This window comes from Lissotriton vulgaris, chromosome 7, assembly GCF_964263255.1.
Source record: "Lissotriton vulgaris chromosome 7, aLisVul1.2, whole genome shotgun sequence".
Taxonomy (NCBI): domain Eukaryota; kingdom Metazoa; phylum Chordata; class Amphibia; order Caudata; family Salamandridae; genus Lissotriton; species Lissotriton vulgaris.
The window spans coordinates 1033122618-1033138503 of record NC_141695.1 but is presented as its reverse complement, the minus strand read 5'-3'; the positions used below and the strand labels follow the sequence as shown (position 1 = coordinate 1033138503).

The window sequence follows — 15886 nt, the reverse complement described above, 5'->3', positions numbered from 1 at the left end:
TACCCCAAGGACTATAGCCTATTCTAGCTTTATCTTGATGCACTTGAGAGCCATACATGGTTATTGAAAAAACACACCCCTTTAATCATTATCTACATATTTTCCTATTGTTTATCATTGTACGTACAGATTTGTTTTAACTGAAATTCACGCAGGTAAAATTCTTGTATTGGCAGTGTCTTTAGTGTCGCTTCTGCATATTGCTTGTTGTGTCTGAATTTAACAGAATTAGTGTGGCTCACTGGTTAGAGGCGGCAGACCCGAGAGCAGAGGACGGCCCGGGACCAGGGTTCGATTCCCGGCGCGGCAGGTTTCTGTACCAGGGTCAGCGGACTCGATAATTCTCTCGCCTCGGTGCCCACTCTGATCAGCGATCACACTCGGCAACTCTGGGCATTAGCTTGCCTCATCTTCACTAACGGCCCCACCAGACCGCCGGGGATGCCTGGTCTCACCCTGGAGATACCCATTAAGGGACCATCTCTCAGGGAAGCCAGGAAGGGTTTCGCAGCGGTCGAAGCGCCTTGGGACCCTACGGCTGTGCGCTATAGTTAGCATGTATATGTGGGGTATGTACAACCAGCTGGTAAATAGCTCCCTCAGTTTTTGCTCAGTGTGTGAGCTGAAAACTTTTCGTGGGACAACTTTGCAGGAAGATGTCGATAGCGGGTAGTACACAAAGGAAAACTCTCAGAGGCCCACTGGTTGACTGAAAATGGCTTGCCTCAAAAATATGCGGACATACGATCACCAATCTTAATCCTTATAAACACTCCTAACCACAGGTTTCCAATGAAAGTCTGAAGCACAGCTGGGGATTGCTGAACAGTGAGTGTATTGCAGAAAAGCATGAGCATTATATTTCTGTCAGATGCTAGCAATTTACTTAACCCAGCTATTCAAGTGAACTAACATAGTCCACAAGTTCCTAATTCTCATAGGTTCGCTTTTATGTCTCTCAGGTAGTGGCAGCATTCTTTGGACACTCCCAAGCCGTCTCGCTGACCAGTGTCCCTCAGGAGAAAAGAGCACAGATGGGGGGCAGTACGGGCTTTCTCCTTCCAATCAATTCCCTGTTCTGTCTTCACTGTCCTTTTTCTCTTCCTTTGTGTTTGGACTTCTATATCTGGTTACTTGTTAAATAAAAATACCTTCATCTTTTACTTAAGTAGCCTTCCCCTTGAACCCTATTGGAAAATACACTAAAGCCTTCCTCTTCCTCTTCCTCTTCGCGTCTCCCCTCTCGCCATCTCTAGGATATGGTAATTACGTGTTCGTAAGTGGAAGGTTGATGAAGAATAATAAGAAAAGAAAAACAATGCATGCTTATGTAACCAGTACAAACAAAAATATCCACTTCCTCTTTTACCAAGAGATCACTATTATCATCAATATCTTTTTTTACTTTCAGTATTTTATTTTTCGCCATTCCTGGAGTCTCCTCTTCAATCGCTGTGTACCTTATATGTGTGCCCTTCTGTTTGTGGTAATATGCCGGTTCAGCACAACTCCTGCACTAAATCACCCACACCCTAATTCCCTCACTCACTAGACTAGGCTGCGGTCAGCTAGGGCTGCAGTACAAACACCAATCCTCCTCAGAAGGGCTGGCTTGCTGTTGTCTAGCACGGGGAAGCTCTCTCCAGGCTGGTAGCCTCTCCACTGAGATGCTGGAATGTCCTCCTGTTCCAGTTTTGGTGCATCTCCTGACCTTCCCATGTCTTTGGGGACTGCTCCGCATCTTTTTCTTTCGCACATAACCCCAAGGAAGGCTTCGATAAACTGTGGTCTTACTGCTTTGATCTCTGAGTCCGAGATGTCTTCCAGGTCATTGTATTGTGGGTAATAAACTCTTCTTTATTTATTCTCCTCCCTGTTTACCTTCCTGTTCATCCTACTTCCCTTCTTGTGTCCTCTTCTGCCTGACCTTAATCGCATTTCCAGTCTCCCTCGATTCTGACTTACATCTGTTGTTTTTTTAGGAAGTCTGGCCCCATATAGCAGGCAAGCAGGATACCAGGAGTCCCAAAAATCAGGTAAGTGGTCTGCCCCCTTACAGAGAATTACTGATAATACTTCTTCAGATCTACATCACTAACTGCCTCACATTATGCCATACCGTCCTGTAGTATTATTTAACATTGCTTTATCTAAGCACCTTTAAAGTGGGTAATAGCAACACCTGTTATTTACAGTACATAGAAATGGTGCAATCGTCCAGTATTGAGCGCTTAATGAAACCCCCGTTATTATTGTTATTATCAGTATGACTGCATGGGATGCACATTTGTGCCAGACAGCAGCACATCAGGATGCAGCACTCAGCACATGACTGCACACTCTTCAACAGAGTGCGGTAAACAAATGTTCATTAAAGATGAGCTGAGACCATAAACTGTTAGCAGGCAACACTATACACTGCTACTTGCTCTACCCACAACATAAAAAGGAAACTTTTTTTCTTTCAAAATATATACATTGAAAGTATATACAAAATTAGCATAATGGATGTTTTTGTTCCTTGTCAATGTGGTTATTTTCATTTGCCAAAGGCATTTAGAATGAATGTGTTTCCACTGAATCAACTCTGCTATGCATAAGAGGCGATGTGAACAAGAATTCCCAGCTGAAAGGTAGTGCTTGTTTATACAGATAGGCCAGGGCTGCTCTACTGTTTCTGGGCTCAGGCTCCTGTTATTATATTCTCCATACGTTGTCACCCACTCCTTCAGAATTCTTGAATTCCTCATGAAATTGAAGATGATGGTGCTTTGAATATCCCCACTATCCAGCCGCAGGCCCGACCGCCCTGCCTGCCCACCCACTTCAGCACCAGGATACCCTCCCAGGGGATAGCATGCGATACAAAAACGTATAACATAACATCCAGGCGAGGTCGCTTCGTGAGTGCACAGCATGCGCCTCTGTGTCTGTGCTTGTGTGTGAACTGTGAATGATGAAGCACAGGCAGATAATGAGCAGGATCTCAGAATACACCTGCCGAACGCCCTCGCTACAAAGGGTATGATTTTAGAAATCTCCTGCCACAAAGGAAACACTGGCAGATGTGGTGTCTGTCACACCCATTATCAATCACTCGCAATGGAGATGTCAAGGCTAGCAGCACAAATCCAGCCATAATATGATATTTCACACCATAAATTGAATTTGTTTTGACTGAATCAGAACGTAAGGAGGTTTGAGCACTATAAAACCGCACTCTGGCGTCTGTTTCCATGAAAAATAACAACCCAAAAATAACACATTTTGATTCATTTTCCTTAACTCCCACATTTCTTTCTCAAAGTATTTTCACGTGTCCTGGTTCTGTACACTTTTGGAAATAGTGCGGACATTGGGTTCTGATGTGCCGCTGCTGCTGGAGCCCCATAGTTTCGTGTAACAACACAAACATCTGTTGACATCCATGACTTGTATGTGTCAATTTATTTGCAAGAATGATGAGTGGCAGAGAGAAAAGCAACATTAGCATCTCCACACACAAGAGTGGGAAGGCCAAGTAGCAGAAGGACATATCAATCTCACAATATGCTTTCATGAGTGTAAAGGTCATCCGGTTCACTGCTTCTATCATAGTGGATAGAAACCTAAAGAGCAAAAATACTCTGCATAGGAGGCAAAGGTAGTAAACCGAGACTGACTTTCCTTGATGCACCAGATCTCTGAACCGTATTCCAGCTTCAGGAGAATCTAAACAGACCGATTTCCCACCACTGTTGTTGAAAATGCTTAGCAAATTCAACTTGTGGTAATTAAAAAAAACCTGAAGCATGCAACAACCTTTGGAATACAGGACATAAGGCTCAAGCACATCAAGCAGAAGGGCCTGGTGTGATCCACCGGTAGCATGGTCTATCCGGTACCATTAACAGAACTGCAGATCAGCTCTGCCAATCAGAACAGCTGACAAAGGCTTGTGCCAACACGGAAAAATCATATTCTGCATGGAATACCACTCTGTGAGAGTTTACTACACAACCATTGGTCCAGAAAAAATGTAAATATTATCAGACTGCTCTCTTACACATAATATCCAGGAAAAAGCTCAAACCTAGTGCATAAAACAGTGGTCTTTCCAAGCCAGACACAACATCACCCTGTAAACCGAATCCCGGATGGTTTTGTGCATGTATTTCTGAATTTAAAGGTGCAAACCTAGCTTGTAAGCAATGGAGCACTGTGCAAAATAAGAATCAGGCATACTAGCGACCTTGGATCTCTATCACTTACTATCCAAGAACCTACCATCGGCCCACACGGAAAAGTTATGCCAGAAGAACTTTAAACAATAAGAGAACTTTGGTGGATCCCTCAGTATTTAAGATCCCAGACTAGCTAAAGCTCTCAGTGTATCCTTGGCAGCACAACCGATCAGACACCATCTACCTGACCAAAACGACACAGCACCCCAATGTGTAAGTGTAATGGCCGTAATGAGTTCAGAGGGGCGAACTGAAGACATGGTTGGTTCTATTCAAAATTCCTTTTAATAAGCAGTAATCAGAATTAAAGTCAAGTTTCTAAGTGAAGTGATCTAGCACTGCTGTGGGGCTTTATAACTGTTCCCCTATACACCACAATAAAGCAAATTCGCGCTATTCAAATGGATTCCCACTTATCCCCAGGCTCACTGCACAATGACCTCTCATGATTCATACTTTATTAGCAAAACCTAATAGCTAATTGTAGTGTGCTTTAAATAGCACAGGAAAATGGCATACCTCATCTTTGACCATGGTTTGTCCTGTAATCCTGTCCTGTACTGTAATCCTGATAGCATTTATCCAACAGGTACACCTATGATGTACAATCTTTATTTGCCAAACACCTTTCCCCCAGTGTGCAAATATGAATGCACTACCTCAGAGCGGACGGCAAATTGCCCTTGTATGTAGGTTTGTGGTATGTCTTTTGTACAAATATAATAGCCAAAAGGCAGCGGAGTGCGGCACGGGGTCAGAGACTGGCCTTCAGTTTTATGTACTCCTCCCCTGGGTGAAACAAGAGGTCTTTGCAATTGTGGCTGTTGTGCAAACACCTCTCTCCTTCTTCCACACTTCACTCGCATTTACTGTATCGTTCTTTGTGAAATATTCACCATTTCTTGCTGGGACAATCTTTGTAATTGAGTCCATGCACCACATATTTAATTGGTGGCGGAGGCTGTCCAGCGTCCTATACAAAAATTATGCAAAGGACTAGCCACGTCTAAGGGCACCCTGCCTGAGCTTCACGTAGGAGCAGAAAACAGGTCCCAGAGACAACACCTCTGAAATGAGAAAACATCCTGTGCCCTAAACTGAGATATAATCCATTTAAGAGGCAGTTAATGCTGCAAACACTGTATTTGTGAATCTCAGAATGTCGGAAATTACAGAATACGTTTAAACTGCTAATTACTCAAACCAAACAAGATTAACACTGTGAACAAGGAGTCCCTGGAAGAGAATGCACGGTGCACGAGATACTCTGTTTAATTAGAATTCACAGGTACGTGCATTAGTACAGCACGCTGCATGCGCTTGCAATGATGGGGTTTCACAACTTTTAATGACTTTGCAGAGAGAGAAGCTGGCTGAGTAATTAAAAAGTGTAACAGAAAAGGCCTTACCAGCCCGTCACAGTTACTTATGGCAACGGAGGCGTTGGGGAGGTCGGTGATGTCGCCCACATACAAGCAGTCCCCGTGTATGGGCTCAGAGCGGCTGGCGTTGGCATCCCCTTGCCACTCCACCCTGGCCCCTGGGGCCACCACTCGCGAGTTCGGTCTCAGTCTGAGGTGGAGTTCTCTTCCGAACACAGTGACGTTATAAAACAGCCCCTGATTGGGTGACTGGTGTGGGTCATCTTCAGCATCCCTTCTGAACCGACCTCCAGCGGATGTGGGGCCGCCCCGGCCCTGCGCGTCCGTCATCCTCGGTGTCACCAGCTGGAACTCGTCCACCTTACCCAGGAGGGACTCTGCAAAGAGAGAACAACCAGTGAGGACCACAAGCAGCGCAGGGGCCCGGCACCTGCATATCTGACAATACATGAATGCATTCCAAACGTTTGCACCCTCCATGCGTTTCTCATTAGAAAGCCATTGCCGACAGGGCTCTGGGATGTCATTAGAGGCCTCGGGAAGGCCTAGCTGAACCCACTGCATCTGAGGCTGACATGATGGATTGGAAAGTCACTGAATCCATTACTGCGCACGGCTTCAAAATGTAAAACCAGCAGCTCTGCAGTCAATGCGCGACGGAGAGGGGAAGAGGGTGCGTGTTGACAACAGGCCCAAGACACTTAACAAACAGTAGCGACGCCCGGCCGCAGATTACATTCTTCTCTTTAATTTAGCGCCCCGAGGCGGGGGCTTGGCTCCGGGCTGTACTTTAACGAGGCTTTTACACAGGACAGCACTGAGAGCAGCAGTACCTCCCAGGGCTCGTTTCCGAAAGCATTGTAACTTCTGGAGCCGAGCCCAGGATACACGCAACAATTCTTTCAATTATAGAATTATTGCACATATTTCTACAAACAACCGGTATTAATTAGTGGAGCCGACCCGCATAATTATTTACCGGTTGTTTGTTTCCGTCCCTACATCATTTGACAGGTTGGTATGTGCATTCACTTTTGTCAAAATAGGAATAGTTGTATTAAAGTACTCATAAATGCTGGCATTGTTTTGTTCTTTCTGTTACTAACTGCAGATTAAATATACACACATATAATTTGAGATAATCTAGTAAAAAACGTGCAATAATTATCTAGTTGAAGACAAACTGATATATAATGTTAATAAGGGCAGGGGCGGCCTTAGGCATGTGCAAGCTGTGCACCTGCACAGGGCCACCAAACCCCAGGGGCCACCACGCCAATATATATCCTTAAAAATATAATAATCCTCTGATGATGGATGCATATTTGCATGGCGGCCCCTGGCAGGTATTTGGTGGCCTCCGACTCTGTTCCACTTCCAAACACCCTGACCCCCCCTCTTCACTGGCCTCCGCGCTCCGCCCCACCCGGACCCCCTCTTCCGGGGCCCCTACCTACGTTCCCTGGCCAGGGCCGCCATGAGCCTAGAGCCGCCCCTGATAAGGGATAACGACCTTCCGCTATAAATGACTGAAGGTAGTCAACAGATGTTAGTTGTTGGTGCAATTCTTATACCGATAACACAAAATGTAAATTGAGACATCACAAAATATGTTATTTCGCATGATTCTATTCCCATTTTGCATATTATCCTATTATTTCTTCTTTATCAGTCTTGATAAAGCTATATTTGGGCGAAACACGTGTTGGCAGTGGAGACTTTATCAGTAGGATATGAAGTTTATACACCTGCAACACAAAGGGTCAAGCACTTTTGATAATTCTAATTTGCTTTGATCATATGTATTCAAATATTTGATAGTAAATTGTGTTGTTGCAGAAAAAACAGACTGTATGTCTGTCACCTCGCAAACTGCAGTTTTAGCTTGTTTTGTGTATATAATTTCCCTAAAGGTTAATTAGGTTGTCTTAGCGGGGGTAAGCACCAGGCACCATAATGGGTTTATCCATTTCAGATTGTTATTGGAGAAGTATTTATTAAAGGTGGGAGTTTTTTAACGTGAACTGAGAAACATTGCTATCCCCGCCCTGATGATAAAGCTGTTAGAGACCTAAGAGGCAAGTGCAGGGCCATATGTACCCTATGTGTGGCCTAGAGTCTTATTGTAAAAAGAAGAATATACCCTATTAAACACAAGAGGTTTTTGGGTGAACAACTGCGTTAAGGGTTTTAGTGTGTAGGAAGTTCTGACCGTTTATTTGAACGCATTCCGGTTGGATATTGACTACATAGAATTTTAATGTACTATCATTTGGAATCATATTTATCCCCTACTCACGGCACTATTATTTTGTGATATTAAGAACACTGCCTACAAATGAACTTCCCGACATTACTTTTGTATGAATAAAGAAAGGAATTTTTAAACATACTCTGCTCGCCTTGGACTTTGTATTTGTGCGCCCCCACTAAAGTTAATAAGAACCAAGCCAACCAATTCAGACCCGTTTTTATCATTGATGACATTTGCTGACTGCCGGGTTGGAATTTTCACCAGCTTTCCGAATACTACAAACCACCAAGACTTCTTGCAGACTTACTTTGCTGTCTTGTAAATTCTACTTTCCAATTGTGTACCCAGCCAGGTTGTACTACGTTCACGCAACTTTCCACAGCCCTGAAGAGTCGTGGGATTACTTTTCCCTGACGAAACACGGGTCGGCTGGATGTGTTTCGCAAAAGAATATCCAGTATCAATGAAGAATTCTGTACATATTGCTTTCATCTACTGTTGTATTTACTTGTTTCAATTTGTATGTGTGCACAGGATAACGTTGTACAAGAGGTTTTTGTACAGCGCGCTTCCTGAACTCACATATTGGAAAGTGGTCTTTGCTTCGTGAAACAAAAAAGGAGGCTCCCTAAAATAAAATTTTGGCCAAGGATCACACAGTTTGGTCAAACAGAGAAGCAAGGATTGATCGCAGATTTCCCATTTTCACACTCTGGGACTCAGCAGCTAGATAGGTATCTTTTTCTGACATCAAAGCTAAATGCTTTTTTTTTTAATTCATTATGTAAACTTTGCACTAGCACGTAAGAGGGCTTCACAACAGAGTATGTGACACATTTTTTTAGTCACCGGAAGATTTTAACCTGGTTCCCCATGTTACATTGTTGCTAACTGTGGCAGTAGGCCATATTGCCTCCAGTGAAAGCTTGTCTCATTTGTTCTTGAGTTTCCAAGAAGACCTCATGTTGAGCCAGATCCAAACATCTGTCTCGAGCCTGGCTCCCGCTTTCAGTGGCTCATCCACCTAGTACCACACTACCATACACTATGCGAGAGGGTCTTGATCTCACAGCCAGGTGATACACTGGTAAAATGGCCAGATTTACAACTGACATGGTGAGAGAATTAAACATTTCTGTAATCTAGCTCTGCTGAAATGTTACTGTTACTGATTAGCAGTTATAAACTCCCTTCTCATCCCAATCCCTTCCAAGAGGCCAGTATTTAAATACAAATTAGGACTCCCAGTTTATAGTATTTTTTATTTTATTCTATCAGGACCCATATTTATTTTTTGCTAATTGTATCTATGTTTATCCTTATTTATTTTATGTGCGACTGAAGCTGTAACTCATGTTTCCCCATTTATTTACCCAATAAATGTACCCTTATATGTGGATGCCTGGGGGTTTTTAGTGCTTTACATAGAGATTGTCACAGGTGACACCTTCAAACACTCACAATGAAACATAAGCAGTGCAGTACAAGCACATGCACGCATGCAACTTTTTTTAACATTCATTTGAAAATTGGATCATTTTATTTTTACTTCACTGCATGTTAATCTGAAAACTAAAGGCCTGGGAGTTGAGGCTGATAGCAATGACAATCAGAAGGCAGTTTTTCTGTTTTTAATATGATCAAAAAGAAATATATACTCGGAAATCGATGGGTTTCGCTTTGTATTTATCCGTAAAATTACTGAAAACACAGATAGGAAAATCTTAATCACAAAAATGCTAAATATAAAGTAGTAAAAGGGCAGGTGGTGAGGAGCAGAAGATATGATAGAGCTGGGTGAGCGATTGAAAGCTTGAGCCAGGCTTGAGCCTGATTCCAGGCTCTGAGCCAGCTCGAGGTCCTCTTGGACCCTTCAGCCCAAAGCAAATCAAGCTTGCATGGGGCTTGTGTCTACCACCTCCCTGCTAACTTGAAGAACAATTTCAGCATGTGAGGAGGGCGGGCCTTAAAAGGGCATGCCTCCAGCTGAGAAGTACCTAGGAGGTAATTTTGAACCCCACCTGCCCCCAAGACCCCTCCACCAAAAAAAAGAAATAACTTGCTGAGGCTGGTACCGATGTCCTGGGGTGTTTTCACAAGCATAATGGATATCAGCATTTTTAAGGCAGTAGAAAAAGAGCTAGAATACCGCTACTTACAATGGTTTTTAGCTTGTTTTCCCAGCCATTGTGTGATATCGGCTCTTCACCAGGAGGCCATGTGATGGGAGCCGATATCATGGGTCACAGGTGTCCACCCTGTGAGTTGGCAGGTATGCTACTGCATATACTCTACACTCATGTGACAAGAAATGTAGGCAGATCAGTAGCCTTTTAAGTAATACTATCAATATATTGAGATACTGTTTTAGTTGCTGAACTGTACAATGTGAAATTAGAACAATTGGGATCAATCCAGGCTTCCCTACTTCACAAAATTGTGTGATCCTTGACAAATATTTACTATTACCAAGCTTCCTCTTAAAAGAATGTGATCTACAAGAACACTTCCAAATATACGTGTAGGTTTATGCATTTCGGAAATGTATTGTATTTGATTTAATAGATTATTATGTTCTTTTTAAGAACCCAGACCTCATGTTAAGGTGTACACATGATAAGTGACTTGCCCCTTAGTTCACCAATGGCACTGCTGTCAAGACAGGGGTATGGGGCAGGAATGTTTACAAACTATCACTTTAAATAAGTGCCTCTCAATGCACTGATTTAATGAGATGTACTAAGGTGCAAAGCCTCTGCGTGTTAAAGAAATACACTTTTTTGAAATTTGATGAAAATGTATCGTAATTTTACATGAGGTTTGTTGTATGATTTACACTGCAAATATTTGTAGGGGTCAACTCTAGAGCCCAGCCAGACCGTTGCCACGGCTATCCCTGTTAATGTATTGGTTCACCCACCACCGCCATGTGAGTAAGAGAGAGCTGAAGGAGTAAAAAAGTGAGAGAAAGCCAGAAAGAGACCTGGAAAGGGAGAAAGGTGAAGGGTTAACCGAGAGTGGATGGGAATGTGGGCGAATATACGCTAGAAAGTCAGGCGGGGAGTGAGACACATAAGGAAAGAGATAGGGCGACAGGAAGGGACGTGCTCCATAGATTAGGAGAGAAAAGAAAGACATGGAGATTGAAAGGGGGCAGTGGCAGTCTGCGAGAAAGAGATGCAGACATGTGGAGACAGCCACAGAGACAGTGTGAAACAGAGTGTGAAAGGATGGATGAATAAATGAGTGGGTGGGTGGATGGGTGAGTGGGTGGGTGAGTGGGTGGGTGGATAGGCAGAGGCCGTGATTCCCTGGGTGCTTCCCCTCCACTTCCACAGGCTCTGTGCTCCCGGAGGCTCCGGCAGACGAGAGCGCCTGGGGTGTGAGCGCTGCGTCCCCAGAACGCGGCCTCTGCACATTATCCACGGGGTTAAACCAAAGCCTCTCTCCGCCTCCCCATCTCTCCAAAATATGATTAAAACCAGCTCCTCTCTGCTGCGCGTCGTGTGCCCCGGCTCTCCTCTGCAGGCTGTTGGAATGTGTAAGCGGCGCCCCTCCCGAGCCCCAACTCCAGCACATATATCACGAGGAGGGCAGAAGCGCTGCGGGGAGATCAAACAGCAACAGGTGGCGGAGCGGCCCCTGGACCTGCCGGAGGCCGCGGCCGCGGGACAGGCAGAGCCGGGACTCCAGGGTCCGCCGACCGAGGGGGCCCTTCCCTCCGCTGAACCTGTCACCCCGAGAGCGCCGCGTGGGGCGGCAGCGATTGAACTCGGACCGCCGGGGGCCACATACGAGCTGTGCGGATGCGCACGGCGCAGGCACACACCTGGAGCCGGCCTCCACATCTGTCCTGCACACTGCGGGGGCGGGGCTCATCCTCACTCCGGGGTGAAGCCGAGGAGCGTGCAGCCGGCAGGGAGGGAGGACACGCTGCAAGTTCAAGGGGGGTGAGCAGAAGGACCGCACGAGAGCAGCACAGCAGCTGGGTGTAGGATGGGACACGCACTGTAAACAGGGGCGAATGAGGGAGCGGAAACTGTGGAAGGGGGATGCCAAAAGTGTACAACGCCAGTGGCGATCAGTGTGAGGGGAGGCGTGCACCTTATTCAGCTGATATGAAGTGAAATACAGCCATAATTCAAGGTCAATGGGACCTGGTACCACTGTACCTGCTGTACTGTTGATGGATACATCTCCGAGGTGGTGCAGAGAACACCATCAAGGATTTGTAGCGTGATGTGGCCAGACATGGGGTACCCCACGACTGACGGACAGGACACCATCAGGGGCAGGTAGAGTGAACGGAAAGGATCAGAATGAGGCACCATCAATAAGGGAGGGTGTGGTTGAGGGGCTGACAAACAGGGCAGCAGCCAGAGCAGGTAGTGTGAAGGGCGGGGGCAGTGTCAGACTGATGTCCACGAGCCCATCAGGGACAGGCACTGAGGTTCTGCCATAACCCCGACAGTGCGAAGTGGTGGTAACAGGGGTAGCCAAGAAAATAGGACATCAGCAGGGATAGGCTGTGTGAAGGGGGGGGGGGGGCTGAAGAGCCATCATATAGTGAGAACGGAGGAGAGCGCACCATCCGGGACATGAATTGCACGGAGAAAAAAGTGGCAGGGATGAACCACCAGGAGTAGGCTATTAACACAGGACGTTCTGTGACTGAGATACCACGAAAAGCAGGCTACTGAAAGGCAAAGGACTGAGATGCCACCAGGCGTAGGCTACTGTATGAAAAGGTCTGTGACTGAGGTACCACCTGGAGCATAGATTCAAACGAGAAGGTATGTTATTGATGGGCCACTGACAGCAGGCAGTGGGCGAGGTGGGAGCAGGCAGGGTGAAGAGGAAGGTCTTGGGAAGAGATACCTTGAAGAGCAAGCGGTGTGAGAGGCAGTTCCCGGTAAGAACTAAAACAGGAGGTATGAGATGGAAGGGCAAGGGCAGATATCATGAACAGCAGGCTCTGGTAAAAATGGTGAAAGGATTGACAGAAAATATCAAGAACAGGTACTGAGAGGGAAACATCTGGGAGCCACATACCATGAATAACATGAAATATGAAGACGGTGGTCTGAGACTGGGGTGCGATCGGGGCTAGGCAGCGTTGGAGAACCACGATCCAAAGAATGCTCCACCTGAGTCTGACAAACTAGCAGACGCAGGTAGTACTGGCATAGGTAAAGCGGCCAGTCCGCCGCTGGCATGGCATCGCGACGCTGTCAGTGGTACTGGCGAGTTTCCAGTCGGTCCCGAGCCTTCCACTGCAGACAGACGTCTGAATCAACTTGTGAAGATGCGCTTTTAGTGGTGTGAATAGAAACGAAGCCGAACTTCCAAAACCGCCTCGCTGCAAACCGTCCCTCTGCTACTTGTTAACACTTCAGCAGTTGCTGTCAGAATGAGGTACTATGAGGATAGAGTGTGGCGACTGGGTCTAATAACCATGAGCGGCAGGCAGTGCGAAGAGTGCAGTGCCTTGACGGGCAGACATCACTCACCTCTGTCGCTGGAGATGAAGAGGGCATGCTGCATGTGCAATATGAGCGCCCAGCACAGTATGCTGGGAGCCCCTGCCGCGGGAGCCATGGCCGTGCCGGGCTGTGGCGCCAGGAGCCGGCAGGGGCAGCACTTTGTGATGCAGTCTTGAAGTTCTCCGCTGCCCACGCGCCGCCGAGCGAGCCGCCTGCAGAAAGCACCACGACTACTGCTCCGCGAGACAACTCCAGCTGCACAGCCCGGCCAGCGCGCGCGACCCTGTAATCTGCGCGGCCATTGGCGCTCGCGGCGCGCGCCCGTCCCGCAGGAGAAAGGCGGCCAGCTATTGGCCGGCGCCGCGCTGCCCCGCCTGCCGCGGGCTCCGCTCTCCTGTCACTTCCAGCTGATGTGTCTAGTGCTGGGACCCGGCGAGGCCCGGGACAGTCATTTACTCTCTCGCAGCAGCTAATTAAGGCAACGTTTTCGAGACAGTTTGTGGCTTTTCTTCAAGGTTACAGCCGACTTGTTCTTATTGTCTTAACTGCGGTGTCTGGAGAGGCCCTAAAACTTTAAACCGTTTACTAAAATATATGTTTTTTTCCTAACTCGTGTGTGCCGAAGTGCTTGCGTGCTGACAGATGTTTCTAGTTAGGACCGTCATGTCTGTTCTCAAGTTAAACCGAACTTATAATTAGATATCTATGTGCGCAGCCAACGACGTTTAATGCACTCGTCGAAATAAGTCGTGCAAGCTGGAAAAGCACAAGTCGAACCACTTCAAACTCTAGGAACTATTAAAGCACAGCCATCACGACTTCAAATTCTAGGAGATACAGTTTTTCTTCGAAAGACTTAGCACCCTGGGGCCTGTAACCATCCTCTTCACCCATCAACATCAAACTCTAGAAGTTAAATAGTCACCTTTGTATCGTCTTCAAACTCTGGGCGCTATACAAGACCTCCTTTCCTCGCGTTCAAAGTCTAGGATCTATACAAACAACCCCTCTTCCAAACTTTAAACTGCAGGAACTATGCATTGCAAACGCCTCTCTCCCCTTCCATATGAGTTATACTATCACCACCTCCCTCCCCGACATCGAACTCCAGGAGCTAAACAAGGCCTCATTTCCCGATTTCAAAATCTAGGAGTTATACAAGCATTTATCTCCAAGAAGCGTGGAGGCAGCACCAGGGATGAAGTCACAAAACAGCCAAATGTAACCTTTGTCAATATTCTTTATTCTTCTTTTTATTTTAGAAATAAGACAACAGCCAACGCGTTTCGTTCCCTATAGGAACTTCGTCTGGGCGGATAGTATAATGATTAGACCACATAAGATTCCAAGCAATAGATAGTCGGATCAGGTGGCGCCTAATCAAGTCCAATTCAAAAAGGTATCAAGACAGAGTTGCTGACCATGTATTTCAGAGCCTATGGTTAGAAGTTCCCGGTTTGCTCAAGTGAGTCTGCAATCCTGCCAACCGCAATGATTGGAAAAAGCATCTTTCTCTGTTGCCTTATTTCGAAAATAAAAAGAAGAATAAAGAATATTGACAAAGGTTATTTTGCTGTTTTGTGACTTCATCCCTGGTGCTGCCTCCACGCTTCTTGAAGTTTTGTCTCTGGATATCCAGTGGGACCCAACCGCAGCAGGTCTCGGAGGCACTGTGCACAGGATTGGACATATATGGGACTTTAAGATTGAGGTGCTCAACATTTAGTCGGCTGTGGGAACTATAGCATTTCTTCCAGCATTTATCTCCAAACGTTACATTCTATGAACTACACAACCCCAGACTTCAGACCACAGGAGCTATACAACGACCCCTTCTCCCGACTTTAAGCTCCAAGACTTCAAAAGCACCCAGCTCCTGAATGTACACTGTATGAGCTATGTAAGCATCCCTCATGCAAATATCTTAAGCATTAGGATAGTCAGTGTGTTGTGGGCCCTAGTGCAAGGAATAAAATGCCCCTTTGGCTGCTGCTTGAATTATAAAATACAACAATAAGTAGGGTTCAGTGGGCCCCTCAGTCTCGGGGCCGCGGTGCTACTGCACCTGCTTCCCCAATGGAAGCTATGCCCCAGATATGAAAGTGTTTCATCGGAAACATTGCCTCTTGCAAACAAAAACACGGCGCAGTGCTCTATGAGCGCACGAACTCCATAGATCCCTCTCAGCACACGCAAACACAGTTTATACACAGAGCAGAGGAAATGCACATCTGTCGAGCGCGCATGCTTGCAACATCTTCATCACCTGTGCCTGCAAGCCTCTTTTCTGGTTAGGTTCACAGAGTATTTCATCCTCCCGTACTTCATGGATACTCGGCGAGACCTTCCTTTATAGTGAAAACGTGTCTAACTAAGCTGCCAAGCTGGTCAGCAGCGTTCAAAGCGGTGCTCGAGCCCTGCATCCCAATTCCCCCTCCTCACCGCGCCCTCAAAGGAGGCAGCTGGAGTTTGGAGCTGTCTGGATTGAGTGAAGTTTCAATGCCGCCAGTAACACTTGTTTTAGTGGAGCCGAACACCCCATGA

At 46.3% G+C, this 15886-nt stretch overlaps 1 protein-coding gene across 1 annotated transcript in view; it reads right to left on the bottom strand.

The window, feature by feature from the left end:
* ADAMTS2 (ADAM metallopeptidase with thrombospondin type 1 motif 2) overlaps positions 1–13609 on the bottom strand; it is a 1719397-nt gene extending 1705788 nt beyond the window's left edge. The window contains exons 1-2 of the mRNA XM_086931466.1: positions 13370–13609; positions 5633–5982 (exon numbers count right to left, since the gene is read on the bottom strand). Of these exons, the coding sequence (XP_086787592.1) occupies positions 5633–5982; positions 13370–13457 (438 nt within the window). The 5' untranslated portion in view covers positions 13458–13609. The remainder of the gene's footprint in view (positions 1–5632; positions 5983–13369) is intronic.
* Between the last annotated feature and the right edge of the window lie 2277 nt (positions 13610–15886).